Source organism: Xyrauchen texanus, chromosome 40 (genome assembly GCF_025860055.1).
Source record: "Xyrauchen texanus isolate HMW12.3.18 chromosome 40, RBS_HiC_50CHRs, whole genome shotgun sequence".
In the NCBI taxonomy this organism is placed as follows: Eukaryota; Metazoa; Chordata; class Actinopteri; order Cypriniformes; family Catostomidae; genus Xyrauchen; species Xyrauchen texanus.
Window position 1 is genome coordinate 17,007,736 of NC_068315.1, and position 16,044 is coordinate 17,023,779.

The 16,044-nt window shown below is 38.0% G+C and overlaps 1 protein-coding gene across 3 annotated transcripts in view; it reads left to right on the plus strand.

The window, feature by feature from the left end:
• LOC127633291 (MAGUK p55 subfamily member 7-like) overlaps positions 1 to 14,112 on the plus strand; it is a 131,320-nt gene extending 117,208 nt beyond the window's left edge. For all 3 annotated transcript variants that reach the window (XM_052112298.1, XM_052112299.1, XM_052112300.1), the window contains 3 exons: positions 3,737 to 3,845; positions 9,538 to 9,681; positions 13,384 to 14,112. In XM_052112298.1, the coding sequence (XP_051968258.1) occupies positions 3,737 to 3,845; positions 9,538 to 9,681; positions 13,384 to 13,563 (433 nt within the window). In that variant the 3' untranslated portion in view covers positions 13,564 to 14,112. The remainder of the gene's footprint in view (positions 1 to 3,736; positions 3,846 to 9,537; positions 9,682 to 13,383) is intronic.
• Positions 14,113 to 16,044: the final 1,932 nt, after the last annotated feature.

Consider the following 16,044-nt stretch of genomic DNA (forward strand, 5'->3'; position numbering starts at 1 on the left):
TGTTTGAGTGTGTATTACATGTATAGCAGCATAAAATATAGGCTCAGATCCTTCTCTGTAAGTGAGAGTGAGAGGGTGATGACAGGTGGTCTGTTTCTGTGTGTGTCAGAGGGGGGGATTGGCCTCCTTAAACCAAGTGGTTCATAAGCTCAGATTTATGTGGATGGCCTGATGATGGATGGTTTTCTACAGCCTCTCATCAGATGAAAAAACAACACAACAGGAAAGTGTATAGAATGTCACTTCGCTAGCAAACTGAGCATCTTTAGTTGTTCTTAAGCTGATGTGGGGTGGAAAAACATTGACTGGTTTGCCCTGTGGTGAAATTAACATAAGAATGAGTAAACCAGTCATCAATGCAAGTTGAGGACAAGAATGGATAGTGCAGGTGGGATGAGGGATTTTTGAGAGGACTAGAAGGCAATATTTTTTTGTCTGCATTTCTATCTTTCCTTTTTTTTTGCTCTTGGTCAGTGTTGGGCAAGCTACACAAAAAGCTACCAACTACTCAACAGGAAAATGAGATAAGCTAAGATAAAAGCTTCAGAGAAAGTTTCAAGTTACACCACAAGCTATAATGCAAAAGTAGTTTGCTACATTTAAGCTACTTAAAAAAATGATTCAACCAAATGCACAGAGCATACTGTCATAGACAAAGCATAAAAAATCACATTCACATTATATATATCAAAGCCATTTACATTTATGCATTTGGCAGACACTTTTATACAAAGCAGCTTACAGTGCACTTATTACAGGGACAGTCCCCCGGAGCAACTTGGAGTTAATTGCCTTGCTCAAGGACACAATGGCGGTGGCTATGGGGATCGAACCATCAACCTTCTGATTACCAGTTATGTGCTTAAGCCCACTACGCCACCACCACTCAAAGCCATAATAAAGTATAGTTCCGTATAGTGCAATACCATGGCATATATACAGTATACAGTATCGTGCAATATAAAATGTATGTGCATGTATAAAAACATTTTAAATTAATATTTATAAATGCTAACTACACATACCCATGTGTACAATATGCAAAATCACTTTTTTATGTAATTTTTTATATTTATACTACTACCGGTTAAACCCATTTGAACAGAATTTCCTTTGCCTGTTCCTATAACAGCTCTACATGTATATGACATTCATCTTATTCTAGAATTCTGTGTCTAGCCAGAAATTATTTAGCAGAGACGGGCCACTTCTATTTAATTGAATGGGAGAAATTGGAACACCCAACCAAGAAGCTCTAGCGCCCAACGGTCAACAGATGAAGAAAGGAAGTCCCACCTTAATGATAAAAGTGCCAAGCAACTTTTAGATACAAACAATGACAGTCTATCAGCTATCAGCGTTTTTTTTTTTTCTTCGTAAAATGAGGTAAAGAAGCACAATTTATGATTCCAATGTTAACAAATTTTATTGCTGATTTGAAATATTTCCTTTGATTGTAATCTTGACCAACCGTTTTTGAGATATCTGTCTTTTCCCCATTCAAGTAGATAAGAGCTGCACAGGCATGACTGGAAATATCCATTACGAGAGCATTCCAAAGATGGCAGACAGTGGACTGACTTGCTAGAATGACTTTGGTCTAGCTGTTGTATTTCTGTATGTACTGGAAGCTTCTGTTCAGAGGCCAAATTCCTTGTGTATGTGAGCACATCTAGGCAATTACACTCCAATATCTGATGGAATCAGATGGTAATGCCATGGTACTCTGATATACATGTACTATTCTGTTTTTACATGGTTCATGTAAAGTACTTCAAAGAATACTATGGTACTATGATTAATGATTACCATATTCATATACTGTTGTATTTACATGGTGCTCCAAAAAATATGGTAATACCCTGGTACTTTTTGTATGTGTTTTCGTGTAGGTGTGTTTTGAGACCGTTTTGATACAACTTAGTTGAAAAATGTCTTTTACCTACAGTCAGTCATTCACAAGCAGCACACATGTTAAACTTAATAAAGACCTTCTTCATTATTAGCAAACGATAGGACATATTTGCAGGTTTGGTTTCCATTGATTGTAGATCCACTGCAGCCAGCGTTGTCTTTATTTTCCATGTTTAAAGTATTCCTTTAGTGTCTTGGCAAGTGAAAGCATACACTAAATGATTCAGCTGCCCACATGTAAGCAATATGAGTCATTCAGATTGAATCATTTGTCGATTCATACTGCTTTTCTATAACGTGGCCAATTGATTGTAAAGAACCGTATTGAATGAGCGATTCACTTATAAATCGTACATATTTAGTTCTGATTCAAAACTGGCAATAGTAAACACCGGGTAGACGCCATGAGGTAGCGGTGTAGCTTTTGTCAACCCTACGCCGCTACCTAATTAAACATAAACCTTAACTACTGATAAGATACTTGATTTAAAAACTAGCAAAGTGAACTCCTCACTACTCAGTAATGTGGTGAAGCTCTAATAGCTTTGATATTTGTAGCAAAGCTACTGGCTGTCACTGTTCTTGGTCTAGTTTGAATGGCTGAGCATTGTCTATTATTCTGCAGAAAAGGCTGGGAAAAAGACTCATTCTCATGTGCAAACTTGACATTGGCATTCCCAAGGAAAACCCTGCTCAGGGCTAAAAAAGGATCCACCTAAATGAACCCAAAAACCACAGAAGCAGCCTCCACCCCTCCATCCACTGCACGTACACTCATTATGACAACAAACACCACAAAACAAAAGTCTTGTTTGAGCACATCTGCTTTCAAATGCACTTTCAATTAAACAGATACTTTGGGAATTCTTGGTAACCCTACATGTCACATTAACACCAGCAAACCACCTCTTAGCACCCAACTAAATCAACTTAGCTTGCCTACAATGAAAGGGTACATAGGCCTTTTAAACATGTTGAGCAGGGAATCATATTAAACTACGTTTGATTTTCTAAAAATGATCGCCCAATCACAGGTTGCTGCCAGACAGCGCCCAAAAGTGTGTGTGTTTATAGTTTTCAGTTCAAAGACTTGTCGACATTTGGAATGAGACTTGGGAGAAAAAAAGACCGCTCTACTTATAAAGAACATTTTGACACTTAAGTAACTTTTCACCAGCTTCAGTAGTGGTAATTTCAGTCATCTGTGTTGCATAACTGAATATTCGTGGGTTTTACCGCTGTCTGCTACCAGCAGAGTGCTGTCGTAAGACTTTGTCATTCTGGAATTCTTTCCATGTCTATCCACATCCCATTTCTCCACAAATAACCATCTGCTACACGCCACTGATCAGAAAAAAAGCAAGTGATCAGAGTAAAAGCAGGAGAGATTAGATTGGAAAATTGTTTGTTTGCCTTCTCAGGAAGTGAGTTTTACTCTAGCCCTTGGCATTCAGGTCTGCCTCTGCTGTGGGGAAACGGGTGTTATTGATTTAAAGTGTAATATATTGATTTAAAGTGTAACATAGAAGATTATATAAGACCTTTGTGTCAGACTGTCTGGAATTGCATTCTGCTGAAGAATGCAAGCGGCAATGAGCACACTGTGGAGGTCTGAGCAGCTTTTTACACTGAAAGCATCAGGACAGGCTCGGAGTAAATAATGGGTAATGAGTTTCCTGTCATTATCCTGTCCATTGGTTTGCCTTTATATTCTAGCATGGGGTCACCTATACTGTAAAAGAGGCATTGTGTTTGCATTTAGGCCCATCAATCATTAAATCAAACCTCTCTCTCTCTCTCTCTCTCTCTCTCTTTGTCTCAGGTTCATTGAATATGGAGAGTATAAGGGAAACTACTATGGGACTAGTTTTGACTCCGTACGAACAGTCGTATCCAAGAACAAGGTGTGCCTTTTGGATGTACAGCCACATGTGAGTGTCTCTCTGTTCCTCATACACATTCTACCTGTCCATTTGACCAACCTCTGCATCTCTTTTTCCATTTGCCATTTGACTTTTGAAAAACATGTCAAGAAAATGTCCTGGTCATATTTAAACCCAAATCAATAAAAAAATACAGGAAATTATATTTTACATAAAGACAATGAAGCCTTACACACGTTGTGACATTATTTTCAGGACACTTGAGTACATTCCCTCCCCCATAAATCTTTTTACCATACCACGTCCGGACAGCATACTTTTACAATTCCCGTTGCTTTCAATGATGATTCTCATTACTGTAACACAGTGGGGTTTTTGTTTGTTTTTACTTTATTACAATAAAAAAGATGCTGTTGTACAAATTGTTTGATTCAAATCTGCAAACTTTTTTCACATTGCAGTAATGAGAATATCATAATGACCAGCATTTTTTGTGTTGCGGTAATAAGAACTGGGTGGTAAAATGTGCATCATTAGCCCCATTCAGGTAGGATTAGTTTTATACAGGGATGTGGGGTAATGTTATAATTACCAGAGATTCTCCATTATTTTTATCCTGTGCCAATCTGTCAGTATATATGTCAGTAATTTTTCCTTACTTTTGACAGACTGCACGCTTCTGCTTACCTTCTAAAAAACTCTAGTTAAAAACAACGCCTGGTTATACTAATCCCAAGCCAATTGACATTCTGGTAAAAAAGCCAGTGAATATGAACTTTCCTCCCTGTGAGCAATTGAAATCTCAAGCTCTCCAACATCCTGAAGTGGATGTTGGCCCAAGAGAAGACAGCAAAAAATGTAAGATGTTCTTCACAACTTAAGATAACGCTGACTATTGCATTTTGACTGATGCATTTTTCGCAAGCATTTTATGCTGTCAAGTGTTTATATACCCATATAAAGGAGAAGGAAACGAGTATGTTTTCTTTTGATTTAAGAAAATGAGAAAGTACACAAGCATGTAATTCTGTGATTTGAGCAGTGTAAAGAGATTAAATTGTGTAGAGGTTTGTGTGTTGTTCACTGCAGACACTGCAGCCCTGTGTTTCGGAACATATTTTCAGTAGTGACATGTAAAATTATGTAATGTGTAATTGTTCATATGTTTAATTCAAAAGTGCAATATATAGGTATTTTGCCAGATATTCCAAAAAACATTTTCCAATAAACTCAAAGGAAGTGTATGATTAATATTTCCTGCATAATTGATCAGCACAGCTATACATTCTCTGAATGGTCTGTTTTGTGGGACGGCAGTGTGTAAATGCAGTAGGCACACCCATCTCTGTGATTACTACAGACATTGCTTATCCACAGGCCCAGACGGAATCTGCATGCAAAAAACTCTTCAGATTTCCGCAGAATTGTGACATCTAACATAAAAGTTCTATGCATTCCCCATCCCTTGCATGACTGTTACTGAAATATTTTGGCTAATTGCGTGCTGCTTTTGCCTTCAAATACGATTATAGTTCCGTCATGTCCATATAAAACACGTTGCTATTTTTAAATCCCTTCCAAGGATATATGCAGATTTTCTCTAAAAATCAGCACAGAAAATGCCATTCCATCCCTTGCGAATTGACAGTAAAAAGTACAGACATCCACAATTTATTACTTTGTAAAAACAAATCCCATCCGAATAAGGCTATTATTATGAAAATAATCTCACACTGTAATACATTTTTAATCATTAATCCAGATATATTTGAAAATGCCATTTTTGTTTTCGAAACGCTCTCTGTCCTCGCTGCCGTTTTCCAAAAGTTGCTTGTCCACACTGAAACATGAAAACGCTTAAATCCCTTTACTGCGCATGCGGAAAAACGCTGTTCAATATACGGTGTGAATGCAGTTGTCCTAGTGTTCCATCGCTGACACCATTTCAGAGTAAACTTCTGAAACTGAAGGACTGTAATATGAATGTTATTTTTATCTTTTATCTTCATCGTTTATCTTTAATAACGCTATGAATGTGAATATCAGGCACAACCGCATTGCTAAAACATGGGCTGCCATCTTGATTGTTTTGGTTAAATGGATCACATGACTGCATCACATGACAACAAATATGTCATCGTTTTCCCAGTCCACACTACAACGTGAAGACATAAGTTTGGACTTTTCTTTTTGTTCTTGAGGCAGAAGAGAACAAGGCTGCTTAGTATTGTCTCCACTAATTGTCCCTCATTTGGACATTTCCTCAAAGGCTTAAATATCGGGGTGGTGGCTCAGAGTTATGCCCCTGTTATGCATACCAGAGTAAAACCACAGCGCTGAGATGCCTCTGACCCTTTACAACCACATGTAGCCTGTGAGGCTCAGTGACTGGTCTCCTACCACAAAAATAAACTCCCTTTATCTCTCACACAAACAACATAAACTTACATCCCTTCTCTCATACACAAGTAAACACTGGCAAAGTTCCTGCTCACTTACACATTCTCACACAAATACAGACTCGGCCTTAGTGGCTAGCGAGAGTGTTTGTTTTATCTGAGTGGATAATTATATATTTTCTGGACATGTGTATATATATATATAGAAGACATTCAAAAGATGACATGGAGCAAGAAAAGCCATAGGCAATGAAAGAAGGGAAGCTCTGGTTTTTAACAGTTTATTTACTCCCGTTTTGTGTCAATAAAAGATCCTCCTAAAGGTGCGTACACACTGCCAGCGACATCGCGCGCGACAGCGACTCCATACCATTCATTTTCAATGAGAGCACAGCGACTTCTGGCGACACGAGCTGTCACGACCGTTGGCGCTAGATGTGGGCGTGTCCAGTGATGCGACAAAGTTGAGACAAGTTCAACTTTATTCAAATGAAGAGCGACTAACGGAAGCGACAGCCAATAGGAGAGATGACGGGAGAGCTCACATGATCCATCTCTCTCTCTCTCTCAGCTCCTGCAGTAACGGAAAGATGGATGAAAGGCTAATTCTTGCTGTTAGAAATTTTCCAGTGCTCTATGATATGTCTCTTCCCACGTACAAGGACATTTTTAAGAAAAATACTGCGTGGAAAGGTGTATCTGAGATCGCGGGGATTTTATGGACCCAGACAGACAAACAGATAAACAGCCGCTATGGCAAACAGCACGCCTTGTTTCGCATTCATCTTTGATATAAAGCATTTTATGTACTGATTCCATTTATATTTAGTCTTTTCCCTCCAAAACGTTTGTTTTTAGTGGCAAGAAAAGAGATTCGCTGTCAACAGCAATGGAATGACATCCGTGAATGTCATTTATAAACGTTACTAGGCAACCAGTAGTGGGAACGCCCACTAGCGACTTCACTGCCAGCCACTGGCGACTTGCAGCCAGCCACTGGCGACTTGCAGCGACAAAGTCGCTGGCAGTGTGTACGCACCTTTAAGGAACCACTGTCCCTAAAGCCCCATTCACACCATGAATTTTAATAATTTAGCAGTGCTTAATGCATCATATCATTAAACAAGACGAAAGTTATATCAATATATGCATCAAACTAACTAAAGAAATATGAAATGGTTTTCCACATGAATTGGGAGCCAGCTGATAGATAGCTGTGCAATGTGTATAAACCTCACTTTCCTAACCTCAAGAGGTGCACTAGTGACTGACGCTAGAGGGTGTAGCCTTTATCCTCCTTGTTAGCGCGCCCGCCTCCTGTGCCGGAGATGCGGGTTGAACAGGAGTGTCACACACGCATCATTTTATTAGTGCTTATCAATGTATGTGCTTACAAATGATATAGAACAGTGAAATCGCTCACCTAAACTTTTAACTTCTCCTCCGTCCTGCCTGGAGACAGATGACGTGAGCTCCTCCGTCTTCACTATAATTGGTAGTTGTGACTTCATTTGCATAGTCACAATTTTCTTAACTTGTCTTGTCACTCCCCACTGCGATCTCTGTCGCCAACGGTAGTGACAGCTTGTGTCGCTGTGCTCTCATTGAAAATGAATGGGATCGTCTCGCTTCATCACGTGATGCCGCTGACAGTATGAACGGGGCTTAAGACTGACAGTAAATTACCATTAAGCAAGATTCACTCCTATTCTGAGCTGACTACATGGTAAGAGGTGTACACACAAAGTATACTTGCATTTCATTCCTGATATTTTTTTAATGTTGGTTTTTTATACAAAAAATCTGAAAACTCTGGGGGTTGGGCAAGCATACTGCGTGATAAATAATAATTATTATTTTATTTTTTTAAAACCTGGGTTTTCTGTTCAATTGGATATTGCTTCATCTAGCTGTTTTTTTTTATTTATTTTTTATAAAGAATGTATCTAGTGTGTACCAGGGGTCTCTCTTTATTGATTTATATTTTATAAAAGTGTCCCAAAACGAATGATATCTCTGTGAATGCAGTCTAGCAAAGTCGACCAATGACTCAAAAGGGCCAAATCATTTCTTTTAAAATAATAGTTAGTATTGTACTATCATGTATATGTACTCTGTATTTGTACTCAACAAAACTGTCTTCCCAGTCCTACCAGAACATTTATATAAACTCTTTTTGAAATCATTGTATCACATTAACATACTGCATGAATGTCTATGTTTACATATCAACACTTTTTCAATATTAAACTTCCAAAGCCTGACAAACAAAACTGAGTTGTGCTTTTTCGTGAAGGTTAGTCAGTCATAACAGAGGTAATTTATAAATGGATGTCTTCAATGGATAGTTCAACCAAAAATGTAAATGCTGTCTTTTATTCATTTACACTTACTATACATTCCTTTACTCATTTCACCATCATGTTGGCCCAAACCCATATGCTTTTTTTCTGGAACACAAAAGGAGAATTTCGTTTTTTTTTACAAATTTACACACAACAACAGATGCAAGTAACCACAGCTATCAAGCTCCAAAAATGATAAATAAAAAATCACTCACCATAAAAGTAGTCTGTATGACTAACACACTGTATTCTGAGGCCATACAATATATTTGTGTAAGGAATAGCCTGAAATTTAAGTCATTATTTAACTATTATATTCTCCTTTGCCATTCATGGATATTTAAATATGCCTTTTGAAGAAACATCACGTTGAGTAAACAGAATTGCAAATTAGCAATTAAGAGGAGAGGAAGAGTGTCATTGTATGGCTTCAAGAGATTTGAAATATAGTGTACAGGGCATATGAACTATTTTTATTGTGCCTTTTTTTTTCCAAGCTTGACACCCACTGTTCAATGTATGCTTTTTTTGTATGGAAAACAGCGACACAGAAAGAAGGTGGAACTATGTTACGACTGTTTATGGTGCAAGAAGCCTCGAGAAGCATTGTATGTGAAGTTCAGGAGAAAAAGTGTTCCAAAATTTTAGTATATGGCCCTTCTAAAACCAGTGATTAATTCAGATAAAAATCTACACATAAATATGTGGTAATGTTCAGTGGTCTGATTGTTTTGTGCATGAATATTTCAACTACCTGAAGAATAATGTATCTGACCGGAGTGCTTTGTATTCACTCACAGAGTCAGACAAGTTGAGCTCAGTGTGAATCAGCTGCTTTGTTTTCTATCAAAATGTAACCGTGAATAACAGCAACAATGTTCAAAAGTATCAGTGTCAAACAAAATCATGATGGCATGAGTGATGTTGTATTAATGACTGCGGTTTACCCTGCTTTCTTTATCTTTCTCCCTCTTTTTCACATTCTCTCTTCATCAGACACTAAAGCATCTTCGCACAGCTGAGTTTAAGCCCTATGTGGTGTTTGTGAAGCCTCCGTCAATTGAGCGTTTAAAAGAAACTAGGAAGAATGCTAAAGTCATCTCAGGCAAAGAAGATAAGAACACATCCAAACCCTTTTCGGTAATCACACACAGTTTCACCACATTTCAATCTATCCATTTATCAATTCTGCCATGTCTTTTCTCTCTCAGTGGGTCATTGTTGGATTCAAATTGCATCAAAGTTGTTTAAAGGGATAGTTCCCCCCAAAATAACAATTCTGTCATTTACTTACTGAAATGTTGTTTTAAATCTGTATTGCATTAATTGCATCTTTTTTGGTTTGTCAAGATTGTTTAAATAAAACAATGGTGTCATATATTATTTTTATTTTTTTTACCTCTAGCTTAAAAACGTTTAAGAAACTGTATTTTTTTGGAGGGTTCTGCTAATGTGCATGCACATTCTAGAGTAAGCAAACTATCAAAAAGACCTTCCATTCCTTCATCATATTGAGCATTACAATTAGTCCAATTAGTTAAATTTTTATATGAGTAGCCTGTCTCCTCCCTTTTTTAATGTCTCTCTATTCACAGTAATCTGAATTTTTGTTCCACTATTTTAAATAATTCTTGGTAAAATAAGACAGATTTCATCACATCCTGGCAGGCAACCGCCAAATTATTTATTATATTCTATTTCCTTTTGGACCAACCAAACGCTGTACAATTACTCATCTTAGATGTGTGTGTGTGTGTGTGTGTGTGTGTGTGTGTGTGTGTGTGCACCCGCACGCGCTTCATGTGTGTATGTTTGTGTAACTAGTCCCCTGAGCAGCAACCTGATATGAGACTAGTGAGTTAACACTACACCTGTATGACTTTGTGCAAATGAAAAGCACATTAAATCATTTAACACATGCACTAGACGTTAGTTTACACATGTGTGATATGGTATATATGTAAGATTTTAACGACTTTGCCAGAGTTCAGGTCTTGGCTGGGAGTCTGCACCAGGGCCAAGCTTGCTTGCTTGCTACAGGATAAGTGACCACAGCAACCTAACTCCATCTCATGTGGAGATGGCTCCGTGCCGCTTGTCTGGCTTTCACCACAGAGATGTTGAAGTTTGTCAAATGTTATTAGGAGTTGTAAAAACTGTTAAAGACCTTTTTGACACACGTGCTCACCTGTCAACCTATTGGCCCAGCCTGCACTCCCATTAAGTGTCCAAACATAATACTTACTTTTTCTTTCTGCTGTCATTTTTAAGGCACAGATCTGAAATTGGTGTTAAAGGAAGATAATTCTTTTTAATTCTGATAATTCTGTCTTTTGATCCTTTATGAGTTTATAGAGCCAAGTGCCAAAGCTTAAATGTTTACAGACACATACGCAGTGGTGGTGGTGTAGTGGTCTAAGCACATAACTGGTAATCTGGTAATCAGTAGGTCGCTGGTTCGAGCCCCACAGCCACCACCATTGTGTCCTTGAGCAAGGCACTTAACTCCAGGTTGCTCCAGGGGGATTGTCCCTGTAATAAGTCCCTGTAATAAGGGCTCTGTAAGTCGCTTTGGATAAAAGCGTCTGCCAAATGCATAAATGTAAAATGTAGGAGTGGTGGTGGTGTAGTGGCTAAAGCACAGGGCTGTTAATCTGGGCTGTTAATCAGAAGGTCATTGGTTCAAACCCCACGGCCACCACCATTGTGTCCTTGAGCAAGGCACTTAACTCCAGGTTGTTCCGGGGGGATTGTCCCTGTAATAATTGCACTGTAAGTCGCTTTGGATAAAAGCGTCTGCCAAATGCGTAAATGTAAAATGTAAATGTAAATTCCATATTATCTGCTTATGCTCATCCAGACTTGAGCTCGCTGGACTGTAGTGAACCACACAGTTCATATTAACTAGTTTTTTCTTCTTCAACAGCTTTGAAAATAGGTAGATTTTTGTGACTACAAAAATTCAGATTAATTGCTGAAAAGAAGAAAAGCTAAATTTTCAAACCACTCAATGTGTGATAGACATTTAATTTTAGTTGTATATTCCCCAGGAGTGTTGGGGAAACATCTCAGAGTTTGATGTTCAATGATCATGCTTTCAGAGCAGTATCCTCAGTTCTCAGTGCGAATCTTGTTCTGGCCATCTCTGTGCAAAAAAAAAAAAGAAGAAATATCTGTTCCATAAGCTGTCTATACTATCCACAGCAACTGTTTGCCTACTTTCAACAGGTCAGCCTCAAAGCATCTCGCTGTGGGTTCTGTTATGGATTTTTTTTTTTTAAACCCTCCCATTTGGCAAAAACGTAGCAAAAGTGGATTATAGATCCTGGTTTTGTTTAATGCACCTAGATTCAGCCTATTATATGTACGTAAGAAAATCATGTTTGATGAAATGTCACAGATATATTTTATCCGGGAGTTGCTGTATCTCTTTCCCAGAGAGACGTTGGAACCTGCATCTGTTAGAACCATGAGCGGGAGCGCCGTCGGCTCCATGCAAGAAAACAGGCGTCCCATTGTTTCCGTGAAGCCAGACTTCCACTCTATTGTTCTCAGTTTTAGTATTGCTTGTATAACATTAATGGCACTTTTTCTGTCTTTCAGGTTTTTAGAAGAATGGGAGAGCATCGGAGAAATAAACAATTGGAAATAAATTCAGAGAAAATAGATTTAAAACCTTCAAACTGATCAGATTTAGGACTAGCGCCTCCCTGAAGGCACAACATCTGCTATACCTTAATTAGCATTAGGCTTTTACTTTGACAGAATAGAGAAAAATATATCTGGGGGCCAACCCAGACTTTTTAGGCCAAACACATACTAATCTACCATGTTGAACCATAACTTTCTGCTTTTGAAGCTACAACATTTGATTCTTGATGCCAGGAACTTTCAAATTAAGAGACTGCTGTCATTTTCAGACCTCCAGCAGCCCTGTTCCTGTACAGAAACTGAAATGTTGACAAAATCACTACTCTTACTTGATTAATAAAGAGGAAGATGGGCTGATGTAAGGGGTTAAACAGAGAGTGAGACATGGCTTAGCCAAGCTTGTCAGTACAGTTTAAAGCTAGCTTTTTTCTTATTATATACATTTGACTTGATGTTGGTAAAGCCACTCAAACCCTGAGACTGGCACAAAAAAACAAGATATCCCACACAAACAGTTTCCTGGGACCCACAAACCTAGAAAGGTCAAAAGCCACGTAGGTTATTAGAGAATTCAGAGATAACATCCTAAAGAAATACGTTAAAATCATGAGAAAAGTGCTAGTGGTTAGAGGGTACTGGTTGATGTGTTTGTATATGTATTATGACAAACCCATTATAAAGTATATAATGAGGTGATATAATCCAGTTTTCTACAATTTTGTAGCAATAATGCTTTTCTTTAGTTTTTGTGTCAATTTAACATTTTAACAATGTGAAAATGCACTGAAAATGTTTAATGTATAAAGATTGTAGTTCATATCATGTGTTTTTGAAGGCACCATCATATGCCAGGATATAAAATTGCAGTCTGTTTCGGTGATTAAAAAAAACCCTGGAGGTCCAGACCTCTGATTATAACTGCAACCGTTCACTGCCTCAGAAAAGAGTTTATCTGTTCTGTATCACTTTCAGATATTTTTGCATTTCTACATTTAAAGATGTTTTATTGAAAACAACAAACAATCAAAGAATAGGTTTTATTTAAGTCTGATTTGGGGGCTTCTATGAAAGTCATATTTGCAAGAAGCTCTGAAAATACTGTGCTTCGTGATTTTTTAAAGCATATTTTATGTGTTTAATTAATGACATACAAGGGATAACTAGTTTACATTGTTCATTTGTTTTTTTTAGGAGGAGGACTACCAGGAGATGATCCGTGCCTCTCAGATAATGGAAAGTCAGTATGGTCACCTTTTTGAAAAGGTCATTGTTAACGATGACCTCACAACTGCCTTCAACGAGCTCAAGCAGGCACTCAGGAAAGTGGAGACAGAAACCCACTGGGTGCCCATCAGCTGGACTCATTCCTGAGGGGAAAACACAAAATAGAGGATAAAAGGACCAGGGAAAAGTGATCAGGCGAGGGGGTGTGGAAACCAAGGGAAAAACAAGATTTTTTTTTTTTTTTTTGTAGGTGGTGGCAGGGATAATATTTTAGAGTTAACTTAACAAATCTGAAGTGGTTTATCAGTTCTTAAAAGAGTGAAGTGGAAGCTTATAAACTTGATTATGTTTGGCCACTGTGGATATTCCTAGTGTAAAGGATTATGCTCAGAAGTATTATGCTCAGAAAGTATGCAAATGTCTGATTGTTTAGCAGCTGCCGAGAGTGTGTTTCAGACTGGTGGTGTTGATCGCTCATTTAGAGTATTTTTTTAACATTAGTTTATATAAACCAAAGGGATGATTAATATTTTACTGTGGTCAAAGTATGCATTTTTATATCAGAGTTTAGATGTGAAATGTTATGCTTGTCTGACTGGGTTATGCTTTATAGCACAGTATCTACCGTCCACAGAACTGCCACTCACTGGATGTTTTTAGTTTTTGGCACCATTCGGATTACATTCTAGGGAATGTTGCGTGTGAAAATCCCAGAAGATCAGCATTTCCAGAAATACTCAAACCAGCCCATCTGGCACCATCAATCATGTCATGCTCCAAATCACTGAGATCAAATTTCTTTTCCCCATTCTGATGGTTAAGGTGAATATTAACTGAAGCTCCTGACCCATATCTGCATGATTTTATGCACTACTGTCACACGATTGGCTGATTAGATAATCGCATGGATGATTGTTGGTGCCAGATGGGCTGGCTTGAGTATTTCTGTAACTGCTGATCTCCTGGGATTTTCACACACAACAGTCTCTAGAATTTGCTCAGAATGGTGACAAAAACAAAAAACATCCAGTGAGCGACAGTTCTTTGGATGGAAATGCGTTGTTGATGAGAGAGGTCAACTGAGAATGGCCAGACTGGTTCGAACTGACAGTGTCTCAGATAACCGCTATGTACAATTGTGGCGAGAAGAAAAGAATCTCAGAATGCTACTCTGAGATGCAGGTTGGCGCTGTTTTGTGGCACGAGGGGGAACTACACAATATTAGGCAGGTGGTTTTAATGTTGTGACTGATTTATGTGTGTGTGTATATATATATATATATATATATAATTTTTAGATGGTTCCCATTTATTTAGATTTTTTAAATAATATCATAGCTGTGAGGATCTTAACTTTTTTCTATATGCTCATGGCTGATCAAAGCCTTAGGGTCCCAGATGTAACAAGGCTATGTGTTAAAGGGATAGTTCACCCAAAAATGAAAATTCTGTCATCATGTACTCACTCACATATATTTTTCTTTCTACCATGGTTTCCATGAAACACAAAGGAGTTATGCTGCTGAATGTCTTTGATGCGCTTTTCCATTAAATGGAAAAGCACCTAAAAAGCTATTGCATGTGTTCAGAAGACTTTAACTATAGCACATGAGTTGTATGGACTACTTTCGTTGGGTTTTAATGGTACTCTTTTGTCATTTTTGTAGCTCGACAGCCCCCATATCCATTTATGTCCATTGAAAAGAGCATCTGGGACATTCTGCAATATAACAGCTTTTTTTTTTTTTTTTAGCATTGAAGAAAGAAAATGATACAGGTCTGAAACCACAAGAAAATCAAATTCATTAGATATATTGGAAGAAAGGTAAAGGACAGAATGGTCTGTCCAAAATGGTCTATATACACTCACCTAAAGGATTATTAGGAACACCATACTAATACTGTGTTTGACCCCCTTTCACCTTCAGAACTGCCTTAATTCTACGTGGCATTGATTCAACAAGGTGCTGAAAGCATTCTTTAGAAATGTTGGCCCATATTGATAGGATAGCATCTTGCAGTTGATGGAGATTTGTGGGATGCACATCCAGGGCACGAAGCTCCCGTTCCACCACATCCCAAAGATGCTCTGTGGGGGCCATTTTAGTACAGTTGTTACGTGCTGCAGCATATTTCGATTGTTTTCTTTTCTCCCATTTATCTTCACTGTCATTATTCTTAGGTTCAGTGATTGGTTATTCATCCTGTCAATCATCATTAGTTTACGTGACAACTTCCCCCTCAAGGAACCAGTCCGGACTCTCCTTCTCTCTATAAAACTTGTGTGGTGGAATGAATCAGGCAGAGACAGATATGGGTTACTGCTAAATATAGTTATTTTTAATGAATCATAGCAATACACCCAATCTTATTTACAGAGCAAATAGTGAAACAACAAATATCTATTTACAAAATATGTACAAATGGTAGGACAAAACAAATAACAAACCAGACAAAGGAGTAAAGGACAATGAGCGGTGCTAAAGCAAAGAAATCAGCAAAACAAAACTTATCTTATATCTATAAATCTCAAGGTAACACAGAAAATAATATGAAAAACAATACTTAAACTACACTAACTAAACAAACGTCCAAAAAAATACAGAGGGTAGCACCCGCTCCTTACCT